General features: G+C 57.7%; 1 protein-coding gene across 1 annotated transcript in view; it reads right to left on the reverse strand.

The window, feature by feature from the left end:
• Positions 1-14,286, reverse strand: part of EPS8 (epidermal growth factor receptor pathway substrate 8) — a 64,945-nt gene that overhangs the window by 6,002 nt on the left and 44,657 nt on the right. Inside the window, exons 18-19 of the mRNA XM_039911255.1 lie at positions 13,894-14,037; positions 5,026-5,230 (exon numbers count right to left, since the gene is read on the reverse strand). Coding sequence (XP_039767189.1) covers positions 5,026-5,230; positions 13,894-14,037 — 349 coding nt within the window. The remainder of the gene's footprint in view (positions 1-5,025; positions 5,231-13,893; positions 14,038-14,286) is intronic.

Here is a 14,286-nt window from a genome sequence, read left to right on the forward strand (position 1 = left end):
CTGTCAGCTGTGTGACCCCGGGCCAGTCGCTTCACTTCTCCGGGCCTCGGTTCCCTCATCTGTCAAATGGGGACGAAGACCCGTGAGCCTCACGTGGGCCGACCCGATGACCCCGGCTCTCCCCCAGCGCTTCGAACAGGGCTCGGCACATAGTAAGCGCTTAACAAATACTTGGGCAGAGTCGCCGTCCCACCGGGGACCCACAGTCTTAATCTCCATTTTGCAGATGAGGGAACTGAGGCCCGGAGAAGTCAAGTGACTCGTCACATGGGGCTGACGCTCCAAGAAAGGAGCACTGGCTTTGAATCCCCATTTGACAGATGAGGTAACTGAGGCCCAGAGAAGCTAGTAATAATAATAGTAACTGGGGCGTTTGTTAAGCGCTCCGTATTCTACCGGGCACCGTACCGAGCACGGGGGTAGCTACGAGGTTGGACAACGTCCCCCTTGGGGCTCCCGGTCTTCACCCCCATTTTCCAGATGAGGGAACTGAGGCCCGGAGAAGCGAAGCGACTCGCCCAGGGCCACGCAGCAGACAACAATAATAACGTTGGTATCTGTTAGGCGCTTACTCTGTGCCGAGCACCGTTCTAAGCGCCGGGGAGGATGCAAGGTGATCGGGTTGTCCCACGTGGGGCTCACGGCCTCCATCCCCATTTTCCAGATGAGGGACTGAGGCCCGGAGAGGTGAAGTGACTCGCCCAGGGTCACGCAGCCGACCAGTGGCGGAGCCGGGATTAGGACCCACGACCTTCCGATTGCCGGGCCCGGGCTCTCCCCACCGCACCAAGCTGCTTCTCAAATCCAATTGTTTGAGTGGACAACCCACTCTGCTTTCTCCTTAACAAGCTTGTTTTACGATATTTGTTACGCGCTTACTACGGGACAGACCCTGCATTGAGCGCGGGGGTGGACACAATCAGATCGGGTTGGACACGGTCCCTGTCCTACAAAAAAGCCCCCCAAAAGCCACCCCAAAATGCACGGCCTAGTGGTTAAAGCTCAGGCCTGGGAGTCGGAAGGTCCTGGGTTCAAATCCCGGCTCCGCCACTTGTCTGCTGCGTGACCCTGGGCGAGTCGCCTCACTTCTCCGGGCCTCGGTTCCCTCATCTGGAAAATGGAGGTGAAGACCGTGAGCCCCACGGGGGACAACCCGATTGAGAATCCACCCCAGCGCTTAGAACGGTCCTTGGCCCCTAGAGCACGGGTTTTGGAGTCAGAGATCGTGGGTTCGAATCCCGGCTCGGCCACTTGTCAGCTGTGTGACTGTGGGCGAGTCACTCAACTTCTCTGTGCCTCAGTGACCTCATCTGTAAAATGGGGATGAAGAGCGTGAGCCCCACGTGGGACGACCTGATTCCCCTGTGTCTCCCCCAGCGCTTAGAACAGTGCTCTGCACATAGTAAGCGCTTAACAGATACCGACATTATTATTATTATTATTAACAAATACCATCTTAATTAGTATTCACTGAGCGTCATTTACCTCATCTGTCAAATGGGGATGGAGACCGTGAGCCCCCCTTGGGACGGGGACCGGGTCCGACCCCATTTGTTTGGATCCACCCGGGCGCTTAGTACAGGGCCTGCCGCAGAGTGAGCGCTTAACAAACCCCATTAGAAAAGGAGAAAAGATCGGCGGCTGGGGGCCGGGAGAGGAGAGGCGGACCCCTCGACCCTGTGACCCCGCTGACCCTGTGACCCCGTTGACCCTGCGGGGGGGGGGGGAGGCCGGAGCAGGCTCGGGGTGCAGGTCTGGGGGAGGAGAGGATGACCCCGTGACCCCGCTGACCCCGGGGAATGAGGGTGGACGTTATTCCTTGGAAAGGGGGCGCCGGCCGGAACCCAGCGCCGGGAAGGAGGAGGAGGAGAAGGAAGAGGAAGAAGGGGAAGAGGAGGAAGAGGAGGCCTTTCGGTTCCCCCTCCTCCGACCCTTCCCAGCCTCCTTCCCCTCGGACTCTTCGGAATTCCGGAAAACAGCCCCTCCCCGAGCCTGCTTCCCCTCCTCCGCAGGGAGCCCCCAACTCCTCCTCTGACTCGCTCCCTTCATTCACCCACTTCGATTCCTTCTAATCGTCATGATAATATTCACGATAATAACAACAGCCTTTAAGTGCTCTGTGCCAGGCACTGTAATAATAACAACAACAATCATAATCATAATTATGGTATCTGTTAAGCGCTGCGTGCCGGGCACTGCACCGAGCGCTGGGCTGGATCCAAGCAGATCGGGTTGGACCCAGTCCCCGCCCCACGGGGGGCTCACCGTCTCCATCCCCGTTTGACAGATGAAAACGCTGAGGCCTAACGAAGGGAAGCGACTTGCCCAAGGTAACACAGCCGACAAGTGGCGCGGCCGGGATTGGAACCCACGACCCCCTGACTCCGGGGATCTAGCCGCTCTGCCAACTCCGGGGCGGGGTGAGCGCTCAGTAAATAGCGCTGACTGATTCCTTAGATCGGTGAGCCCGACGCCAACTGGAGCCGGCGTCTGATCGGCCCGAATGGAGCCCGGCTCGGAGGAGGCGCTTAATAAATAGCACCGAAAGAACCCACATCCCCATTTCGCCCCCCGGTTCTCGGCCAAATGAGGATTTCGTGTCTCGGGTTTCTTTTCCTGGGGGCTTCAGGACACAGGCCCCGGGGAGACTAGGGGACAAGAAACGGCACGGCGGAGTGGCTAAAGCCCGGGCCCGGGAGTCAGAAGGTCACGGGTTCTAATCCTGACTCTGCCACTTGTCTGCTGGGTGACCTTGGGTGAGTCACTTCACTTCTCTGGGCCTCAGTTCCCTCATCTGGAAAATGGGGATGAAGAGCGCGAGCCCCACGTGGGACGGGGACTGTGTCCGACCCGATCGGCTTGTATCCTCCCCACCGCTTAGTACAGTGCCTGCCCCACAGTAACTGCTTTACAGTTACCGCAATCAATAATTATTATTATTATTGTTATTATTCGGTCAGTCAGTCAATTGGATTTATTGAGAGCTTGCTGTGTGCAGAGCACTGTACTAAGCACTTGGGAGAGCCCGATATAACGACAGACAGACACATTTCCTGTCCGCAGTGAGCTTATGATCAGTCAGTGCTATTTATTAAGCACTTCTTGTATGCAGAGCACTGTACTAAGCACTGGGGAGACATGGTCTAGTGGACAGAGCACTGGCCAGTGAGTCAAAAGGTCACGGGTTCTAATCCCAATCCTTCCTCTCGTCTGCTGCGTGACCTTGGACGAGTCACTTCCCTCCTTTGCTTGGGAGTCCGAGGTCGTGGGTTCTGATCCCGGCTCCGCCACCTATCTTCTGGGTGACCCCGGGTGAGTCACTTCACTTCTCGGGGACTCGGTGACCTCAACTGGAAAATGGGGGTGAAGTCTGTGAGCCCTACGTGGGACAGCCTGATGAACCTGTACCTCCCCCAGCGCTTGGCACATAGTAAGTGCTTAACAAATACCATCTTAATTAGAATTTACTGAGCGCCAGTTCCCTCATCCGTAAAATGGGGATGGAGACCGTGAGCCCCACGTGGGACGGGGACCGCGTCCGACCCCATTCGCTTGGATCCACCCCAGTGCTTAGCACAGGGCCCGGCACCTAGTAAGCGCTTACCAAATACCATTATTATTATACGGGGCAGGGACCGCGTCCGACCCCATTTGCTTGGGTCCACCCCAGCGCTTAGTACAGTCCCTGGCACAGCAGTAAGAACTTAACGATAGACCGTGAGCCCGTTGTTGGACAGGGACTGTCTCTATCTGTGGCCAAATTGTACTTTCCAAGCGCTTAGTACAGTGCTCCGTACACAGTAAGCGCTCGTTAAACACCATTGAATGAATGAATGAAATACTATTACTATTATCATACGGGGCAGGGAGCGCGTCCGACCCCATTTGCTTGGATCCACCCCAGCGCTTAGTACAGGGCCCGGCACCTAGTAAGCGCTTACCCAATACGATTATTAATAAGTGGGGCAGGGAGCGCGTCCAACCCCATTTGCTTGGATCCAACCCAGCGCTCACTAGGGGGCCTGGCACCTAGTAAGCGCTTAACAAATACTCTTATTATTATTATTACTTGGGATAGGAACCGCGACCAACCCCACTTGCTTGGATCCACCCCAGCGCTCACTACGGGGCCTGGCACCTAGTAAGCGCTTAACAATTACTATTATTGTTATTATGCGGGATAGGGACCGTGACCAGCCCCATTTTCTTGGATCCACCCCAGCGCTTAGTACAGGGTCTGGCATCTAGTAAGCGCTTACCAAATACGACTATTATTATATGGGGCAGGGACCGCGTCCAACCCCCCTTGCTCGGATCCACCCCAGCGCTTAGTATAGGGCCTGGCACCTAGTAAGTGCTTGACAAATGCGATTATTACGTGAGATAGGGACCGCGACCAACCCCATTTGCTCGGATCCACCCCAGCGCTTAGTACAGGACCCGGCACCTAGTAAGCGCTTACCCAATACGATTATTATTATTATATGGGACAGGGAGCACGACCAACCCCATTTGCTTGGATCCACCCCAGCGCTCACTACGGGGCCTGGCACCTAGTGAGCGCTTACCAAATACCATTATTATTATGCTTAGAGAAGCAGCGTGGCTCCGTGGAAAGAGCCTGGGCTTGGGAGTCAGAAGTGATGGGTTCGAATCCCGGCTCTGCCACTTAGCCACTGCGTGACCGTGGGCAAGTCACTTAACTTCTCTGTGCCTCAGCGACCTCATCTATAAAACGGGGATTAACCGCGAGCCTCACGTGGGACGACCCGATGACCCCGTGTCTCCCCCAGCGCTTAGAACGGTGCTCTGCACCTAGTAAGCGCTTAATGGAGACCAACCTTATTATTGTTTGGGGAGCGCGTCCAACCCCACTTGCCTGAATCCACCCCGGCGCTCACTACGGGGCCTGGCACCTAGTAAGCGCTTAACCAACAGCGCAGGTATGACTGCTTTAGCCCCGAAGAGAGCCATTCCCCGGCGGGGGCGAGGGGCGAGGGGCGAGGGTCTCCCCGGGTGACTGACCGTCTCCGGAGGGCCGCTTGTGCTTCAGGCTGTCTCGCAGGATGCCGCCCCCGCCGCCTTCGCCGCCGCCGGCGGCCGGGGCGCCCTTCGGGGCGGGCGCGGGCCCCGCCGGAGGCAGGGGGCCGGCGGCCGGGGCCGGGGTCGAAGGAGGGGCCGGGATGCTGGCGGGGTCCGGCTGCCGCGGGCTCCGCTCCGGCCTCTGCTTCTGCGGACAGTCCACACAGCTCTTAGCGGAGGAAAAGACCTCCGCCACCTCGTCCCGCCTCGCCAAACCCCCCTCGGAACAACAACAACAACAACGCTAACGATCGTAACGACGACAATAATCATCACCGTGGTATCTATTAAGTGCGGCTCAGCGGCAAGAGCCGGGACTTGGGAGGCCGAGGACGGGGTTCACCCGTTCTTTCACTCGATCGCATTCATCGAGCGCTTACGAGGTGCAGAGCACCGTGCTAAGCGCCTGGGACGGACAGTTCGGCGACGAGTCGGGTTCCGATCCCGGCTCCGCCACTCAGAGAGGCAGCGGGGCTCCGTGGAAAGAGCCCGGGTTTAGGAGTCAGGGGTCGTGGGTTCTAATCCCGGCTCCTCCGCTTGTCAGCTGGGTGACCTCGGGCAAGTCGCTTCAGTTCTCGGTGCCTCGGCGACCTCATCCGTCCAATGGGGATGAAGACCGTGAGCCCCACGTGGGACGACCCCATGACCCTGTATCTCCCCCAGCGCTTAGAACAGTGCTCGGCCCAGAGTCAGCGCTCAACAAATACCAAAATTAAATTATTATATTATTCACTTCTCTGGGCCTCAGTTGCCCCATCTGGAAAATGGGGATGAAGACCGGGAGCCCCACGTGGGACAACCTGCTTACCCTGTCTCCACCCCGGCGCTTAGAACGGTGCTTGGCACATAGTCAGCGCTTAACAGATACCACCATCATCATCATTATATTCTGTGGTGTTTCCAGTGATGACAGAGGGATCCAAAAGGTGGACGGTGAAAAAATCAGGGTAGAAAGAGCATCGGTTCTCCTGAAATGTAGCGCCGGGAGAGGTTTTTGCGGATATCAAGCGCCGCCCGAGAAACACACAGATGGATTTTGGAGCGAATGGAGGAGAAGCGCGACTTAGTGGCAAGAGCCCGGGCTTGGGAGTCCGAGGACTTGGGTTCTAATCCCGGGTCCACCACCTGTCTGCTGGGTGACTTCGGGCGAGCCCATTCACTGCTCTAGGCCTCGGTTTTCTCATCCGTCCAATGGGGATGAAGACCGTGAGCCCCACGTGGGACAACCTGATGACCTTGTATCCACCCCGGCGCTTAGAACAGTGCTAGGCACGTGGCGATTAGACCGTAAGCCCGTCCACGGGCAGGGATGGTCTCTATCTGTTGCCGAACTGTCCATTCCAAGCGCTTAGTCCAGTGCTCTGCACATAGTAAGCGCTCGATAAATACTACCGAATGAACGAATGGTGAGCGCCTCACAATTATTATAAAGTGGTCTTTGAAAGGCCACTCGATTCAACCTCTCCTAAAGAGTTTCTATCCGCTGCCGAACTGTACATTCCAAGCGGCTACTGCAGTGCTCTGCACATAGTAAGCGCTCAATAAGTATGATCGAAGGGATGGATGAATGAATGAGGGCGGATTCTCTGGAGAAGACACCGACGCGAGGAAAAGCCCAGGGAAAACGTGGAGGAGGCAGCCCGGCGGGTAGATGGAGAGAAGTCATAATCCCGACAAGGGAAGGGCCGTTAGCAAGGTTACGGATCATGGCGGGAGACGGGCCGCTCCGGAGAGAGTAGATCCACAGGGTCGCCGTGAATCGGATAATAATGATGACGATAATGTGCCAAGCGCTCTTCTAAGCGCTGGGGTAGATACAAGGTAAGGGGGTTGGACCCGGTCCCTGTCCCACGTGGGGCTCACGGCCTCCATCCCCATTTTACGGACGAGGGAACCGAGGCGCAGGGAAGTGAAGCGACCGGCCCGAGGTCACGCGGCAGACGAGCGGCGGAGCCGGGATTAGAACCCACGGCCTCCGACTCCCGGGCCGCCTCTCTGCTAAGCGCTCGGAAGAGTCCCGGACGCAGAGTGAGCCCTTAACAAATGCCATTAAAAAATCCAAAGACCTGAAAGATAAACAGGGGACAAGGGAAGACAACCGACGGGAAAAAGCGGTCAATCCGAAGCCGGGGGGGGGGGGGGGGGGGGGGGGGGGCACCGAAATCTCTGAAACTCGGGTCCTTCAGGGAAGCGGCACTGACTCTCGCTACCGACTCGGCCTTGGAATAATAACTGTGGTATCTGTTGAGCGCTTACTATGTGCCAGGCACCGTGCTAAGCGCTGGGGTGGATCCAGGCAAACCGGGTTGGACCCGGTCCTTTTCCCATGTGGGGCTCCCAGTCTTCATCCCCATTTTCCAGATGAGGTCACTGAGGCCCAGAGCAGTGAAGCGACTTGCCCGAGGTCGCACAGTGGATAGGCCTGGGCGTCAGAAGGTCATGGGTTCTAATCCCGGCTCCTCCATTTGGCTGCTGCGGGATCTCGGGCCTGTCGCTTCACTTCTCCGGGCCTCAGTGACCTCACCTGTGAAATGGGGATGAAGACCGGGAGCCCCACGTGGGACACCCAGATTCCCCTGTGCCTACCCCAGCGCTTAGAACGGTGCTCGGGACATAGTAAGCGCTTAACAAATACCATCATCGTTATTATTTTTATTGTCTGGGCCTCCGTCCCCTCTTCCGTCAAACGGGGATGGAGACCGTGAGCCCCACGTGGGACGGGGACGGCGTCCGACCCGATCAGGTGGCCTCCACCCCAGCGCTTAGAAAGCGCCCGGCGCACAGTACGCGCTTACAAACACCCTAAAAAGAGAAAAAAGGGGTCCGCTGGCCCACCCCAGGGAGGATCTCCCCCAAGCAGCAGGCGGGTGGGGCTATGTACTGGGCGCCGGGAGGAAGAGCCGAAGACCCGCCGGGCCGAACCGGGTGGGGGGCGGGGGGCGGCACGTTACCTCAGAGAGCTCTCCGAGCAATTGCTGGGCGGGAAAATCAAATAAGAGCAGGTGAGAGGAAAGCGACGGGGCAAGGGGCCGGGCGACGTCTGGACTCGGTGAGGGAGCCTTTCGTTCCATCGCATTGAGGGAGCGCTTACTGCGTGCAGAGCACCGTACTGAGCGCTTGGGAGGGTCCAACGGAGCAATAAACAGACACGTTCCCTGCCCCCAATGAGCTCACAGTCTTGCGCGCAAACGGCCGACTCAGGTCCGTCCGTCCCGCCGTCGAACCCTGGCCCGCGTCCGGCCTCGAATCTCACCGACAACGAACCTCCTCTCCGTTCGCGACCTTACCGAGCGCCCGTCTCCTCCAAGAGGCCTTCCCTGACTGTGCCCTCCTCTCCTCATCTCCCTCTGGCGTCGTCCCCACTCGCTCCCTTTCTTCATCCCCCCCCTTCCAGCCCCGCACCGCTTAGGTCCGTTTATTTATTTCTGTTCCTGTCTCGAACCCACGACTCCTGACTCCCAAGCCCGGCCTCTTTCCACGGACCCCCGCTGCTTCCCGCCTCTAGACTGTCGGCTCGTTGTGGGCAGGGAATGTGTCTGTTTATGGTTCATTCAGTCGGATTGATTGAGTGCTTACTCTGTGCAGAGCGCTGTGCTAAGCGCTTATTGTTCTACTGGACTCCCCCAAGCGCTCACCGCAGCGCTCTGCACGCAGCGAGCGTTCAAGAGCCCGTTGCTGGGTAGGGATGGTCTCTGTGGCCGAACCGGACTTGCCAAGCGTTAGTCCGGTGCTCTGCACGGAGTGAGCGCTCAATAAATACCACTGAATGAATGAATAAATCGCACTCGACGAATGAATCCCTCCCAGATCCCCCCCATCCCCAGTCACCAAACACAACAGAGCGGGAAACTCCCATTATCCCCCACCGGCCGACACACGCCACCACCGCAAACTCCAATCCCCCCGGCTCCTCCTCACGCCCAGAGGCCACGCACAGCAGACAAAAGCAACCTCAGCCCTCTCCCCTTCCCCTAAATAATAATAACGTCGGTATCTGTTAAGCGCTTACTATGTGCCGAGCACTGTTCTAAGCGCCGGGGGAGATACAGGGTATCAGGCTGCCCCCACGTGGGACTCCCGGTCTTCGTCCCCATTTGACAGATGAGGGAACTGAGGCCCAGAGAAGCGAAGCGACTTGCCCAAAGTCCCCCGGCTGACAAGCGGCGGAGCCGGGATTAGAACCCGTGACCTTCTGACTCCCAGGGCCGGGCTCTACCCACTACACCGGGCTGCTTCCAATCCCAGGTTCCTATATAGTACAGTGTTCCACACACGGTAAGCGCTCAGTAAATACCAATGATCGAGGGCCAGGATTCCATCCGCTAACTCTACCGCCCTCTCTCAAGCGCTTAGTACGGTGTTCCGCACACAGGAAGCGCTCAGCATATGCCACTGATTGACTGAGGGCCAGGATCCCACCCGCCCACTGTCCCGTCCTCTCCCGAGTGCTTCCGACAGGGATCACACAACCACCAACTCTGTTGTGCTGCCCTTGCCCGAGTGCTTCGCGCAGGGCTCTGCGCACAGTGAGCGCTTCATAAATACCGCTGACTGCCTGAGATCGAGGACATTCATAATAATAGTAATAATAATGGCATTGGTCAAGCGCTTACTATGTGCCCAGCACTTTTCTAAGCACTGGGGTAGATTATAATAATCATAATGAGAACAGTAATAATGTTGGTATTTGTTAAGCGCTTACTAGGTGCAGAGCACTGTTCTAAGCGCTGGGGGGGAGATACAAGGTGATCAGGTTGTCCCACATGGGGCTCACGGTCTTCATCCCCATTTTACAGATGAGGGCACTGAGGCACAGAGAAGTGAAGTGTCTTGCCCAAAGTCACACAGCAGACAAGTGGTCGGGCCGGGATTAGAACCCATGACCTCCCGACTCCCAGGCCCGGGCTCTATTCACTGCGCCGGTGAGGCCATTATTGAGCAGGGATGGTCTCTCTCCGTTGCCGAACTGTCCATTCCAAGCGTTTAGTACAGTGCCCTGCACATAGTTAGCGCTCCGTAAACCCTATTGAATCAAGGAATGATCTGTTGAGCATTACGGGTCGAGCGCTGTTCTAAGCGCTGGCGTAGAGACAAGCCAATCAGATTGGACACAGTCCCCGGCCCCCGCGGGGCTCCCAGTCTTCATCCCCATTTTCCGGATGAGGCCACCGAGGCCCAGAGAAGCCAAGCGACTTGCTCGAGGTCACCCAGCACACGAGTGGCGGAGGGGGGATTAGAACCCGGGCCCTCCTGACACCCAGGCCCGGGCTCTCTAGGCCGCACGGGAGTCTCATAAGCAGCGTGGCTTAGTGGAAAAGGCCGGGCTTGGGAGTCGGGGGTCATGGGTTCGAATCCCGGGCTCTGCCACCTGTCCGCTGGGTGACCTTGGGCAAGTCCCTTCACTTCTCTGGGTCTCGGTTCCCTCCTCTGTAAAATGGGGATGGAGACCGTGAGCCCCAAGGGGGACAACCTGATCACCTTGTATCTCCCCCAGAACAGTGCTTGGCACATAATAACAATGATGGTACTTGTTAAGCGCTTAATATGGGCAAAGCGCTTAGGGGATACAAGGTGATCAGGTCGTCCCACATGGGGCTCACCGGCTTCACCCCCGTTTTCCAGACGAGGTCACTGAGGCACAGAGAAGTGACCTGCCTAAAGTCACACAGCTGGCAAGCGGCGGAGCTGGGATTAGAACCCACGACCTCTGACTCCCAAGCCCGGCCACTTTCCACTGAGCCAGGCTGCTTAAGCACTTAACAAATACCATTATTGTTATTATCATTATTACTATTATTATTATTATCATAAGCTAGTCGGGTCCCATCACTCGCGGTCATCGGAGGAGACGTCCGCCTTCCCGTCTGCGCGCCGGCCTCCCGCGGAAAGAGAGAACGAACCAGAATGGCCGCGGAGGGGAAAAGCGTCCAATCCACACCACTCGGGGAGGGGCTGTACCTTAAATAACTCAAATTCCTTCTTCGGCATCAACAACTGTCCACCCGGTCAGCAGCAAAACAGACATTCATTCACAGGAGTAACAACAGTGATAATAATAATAATGAAAATGGCACCCGTTAAACGCTTAGTACGTGCCCAGCACTTTTCTAAGCGCTGGGATAGATAATAATGATAATAATAACTGTGTTTAGACCGTGAGCCCATCGTCGGACAGGGATTGTCTCTGTTGCCGAATTGTGTATATATATATATATATATACATATATGTGTGTGTTGGTATTTTTTAAGCCCTTTCTATGTGCAGAGCACTGTTCTAAGCGCTGGGGGAGATACAGGATCACCAGGTCGTCCCACGTGAGGCTCACGGTCTTCATCCCCATTTTCCAGATGAGGGAACTGAGGCCCAGAGAAGTGAAGTGACGTGCCCACGGTCACACAGCTGACGGGTGGCAGAGCCGGGATTCGAACCCATGAACTCTGACTCCCCAAGCCCGGCCTCTTTCCACTGAGCCACGCTGCATTCCAAGCGCTCAGAACAGTGCTCTGCACCTAATAAGGGCTCAATAAATACTATTGAAGAGTAAGCGCTCAATAAATACTGGTGGATGAAGGAATGAATAATAATGACGGCACTGGTTAAGCGCTTAGTACGGTTAAGCGTCGGGGTAGATAATAATAATAATCATAGTAATAACGATGGCATTTCTTAGGCGCTCACTATGTGCCGAGCACTGTTCTAAGCGCTGGGGGAGAGACAGGGTCATCAGTTTGCCCCAGGTGGGGCTCACAGTCTTTAATCCCCGTTTTCCAGATGAGGGAACCGAGGCACAGAGGATAATAACGATGTGCCAAGCGCCGTTCTGAGCGCTGGGGGAGATACGAGGTGATCAGGGCGTCCCACCTGGGGCTCCCAGGCTTCGTCCCCATTTGACAGATGAGGGAACTGAGGCCCAGAGAAGCGACGCGACCTGCCCGAGGTCACCAGCAGCAGGGTGGCAGGGCCGGAATTAGAACCCACGACCTCTGACTCCCAACCCCGGCCTCTTTCCACTAAGCGGCTCATCCAAGGTCACCCAGGAGACAGGCGGCGGAGCCGGGACTGGAACCCACGTCCCCGGACTCCCAAGCCCGGGCTCTTGCCACTGAGCCGCGCCGCTTCTCTTCTCTGAATGAATACGATTCATTCGATGGTGTTTATTGAGCGCTGGCTGCGTGCGGAGCACTGTACTAACCGCACTCGAACGGGTGGGGCAAGACATGTTGAGCAGATCCGCCCGGCCCGCACCCCGCACCCGACGAGGGCAAACCCACGGAATCGCTCGTCCCGCGTGGGAGGAAGTATCTTCCCTGCCAGCCAAGAATATCTCTGGGAGTCCACGTTTTCTTCCCCCGAGCGCTCGGTACAGCGCTCGACACGCAGCGGGCCGGAAGCTCCTCGAAGGCGGGGATGGCGTCTACTACCGTCCTCTCCCAAGCGCTCGGTACGGGGCTCGGCACCCCGTAGGCTGTAAGTTCCTCGAGGGAAGGAATCACGCGCTCTAACTCTCCTGTCCTCCGCCAAGCGTTCAGTACAGTGCTCTGCACGCAGCGGGCCAGACCGTGAGCCCGTTGCGGGCAGGGATCGTCTCTGTTGCCCAATTGGACTTTCCAAGCGCTTAGTCCAGTGCTCGGCACACAGGAAGCGCTCAATAAATACCACCGAAGGAATGAATAAGCCTGCGGGCGGGAATGACGGCTTACTGTCCAAGCATTCGGTCCAGTGCTTCGCCCAGTGTAAACTCCTTGAGGCCCAGGAGGATGTCTATTAAGTCTCCTCTCCCAAGGGTTCAGTACAGTGCCCTGCACACAGTAGGCTGGAAGCTTCCCGACAGAAGCTTCTTCCGTTCTCTCCCTAGAACTCAGTCCAGGGCTTCGCCCAGTATGAACTCCTCGGCCCCAGGCCCACGTCCCGCCCCCCCCCCCCCCCCCCCCGGAATCCATCGTTACGGTATCTGTTAAGCGCTTACTACGCGCCGGGCGCCGTACTGAGCCCCATCCGCCGCCCCAGGGTCGCTTGGACCCAGTAGAGTCCAAACACCGTGCGGGGAGGGGGGTGGCGAGATGGGGGTGGGGGTGGGAGGGCCCTGCCAGGGGAGGGGGGATCATTCGTTCCCTCAGTCGTATTTATTGAGCGCTCACTGTGCGCAGGGCACTGCACTAACCGCTTGGAAGGGACAATTGGGCAACGGATAGAGCCCGTCCCTGCCCGACGACGGGCTCGCGGTCTAATCGGGGGAGGCGGACGACAAAATGGAACAAAACGGTCCGGCGAAGAGATCAGCCGGATAAAGAGGATCAGAGATCTACACACATCATTAATAAAATAGGGTAATACATAATACGTACATATAAATTCAAGCGATGACCACTCTCGATCTCGTCGCCGACCCTCGGCCCCCGTCCCGCCTCCGATCCCACGGACGATCCCCCTCCCCCCTTCGAAGCCTTACCGAGCGCCCACCTCCTCCGAGAGGCCCTCCCCCCTCCCGGCCCCGCGCCGGTCCTTATGCGTCATTTATTTCTTTTATATCCGTCTCCCGGTCCGGACGGCCAGCTCGCTGTGGGCAGGGGATGGGTCTGTTTATTGTTCTGCTGTCCCAAGCGCTCGGTACAGTGCTCTGCACATAGCGAGCGCTCAATAAACCCGACCGAATGCCTCAAGGGGGCCTCCGGGGGGGGGGGGGGGGGCTCTCAGGATGGAGGTCAGCTCCCCGGGCGAGCGTGGGGGCGGGACGACCCTCGCCCGGCGGACCGGAATTAGAACCCGTGACCCCCCCCCCCCCGCCCCCCGCGGTGCCCGGCGGGGCAGACCTGGATGGTGTGCGTGAAGGGCGGGTCGGAGCGGGGCAGGCCGGGCTCCTGGGGCCGCACGGGGTCCAGGATGTTGTTGGGCACAAAGCCACAGTCGCCGCCGGTGCCTCGGACCTTCCACCACTGCTTCCGGTCATCCAGGATCTGCGATAACGATAACGACGATGGTATTTGACAATAATCACGGCGGTGGCATTCGTTAAGCGCCTACCACGTGCCGAGCACCGTTCCGAGCGCCGGGGGGGGATACAGGGTCGCCAGGCGGTCCCACGGGAGGCTTCCAGTCTTCATCCCCATTTTTCAGACGAGGGAACTGAGGGCCGGTGCCCACAGTCACACAGCCGACGAGTGGCAGAGCCGGGATTCGAACCCGTGACCTCTGACTCCGGGTTT

This window comes from Ornithorhynchus anatinus, chromosome 2, assembly GCF_004115215.2.
Source record: "Ornithorhynchus anatinus isolate Pmale09 chromosome 2, mOrnAna1.pri.v4, whole genome shotgun sequence".
Lineage (NCBI taxonomy): Eukaryota > Metazoa > Chordata > Mammalia > Monotremata > Ornithorhynchidae > Ornithorhynchus > Ornithorhynchus anatinus.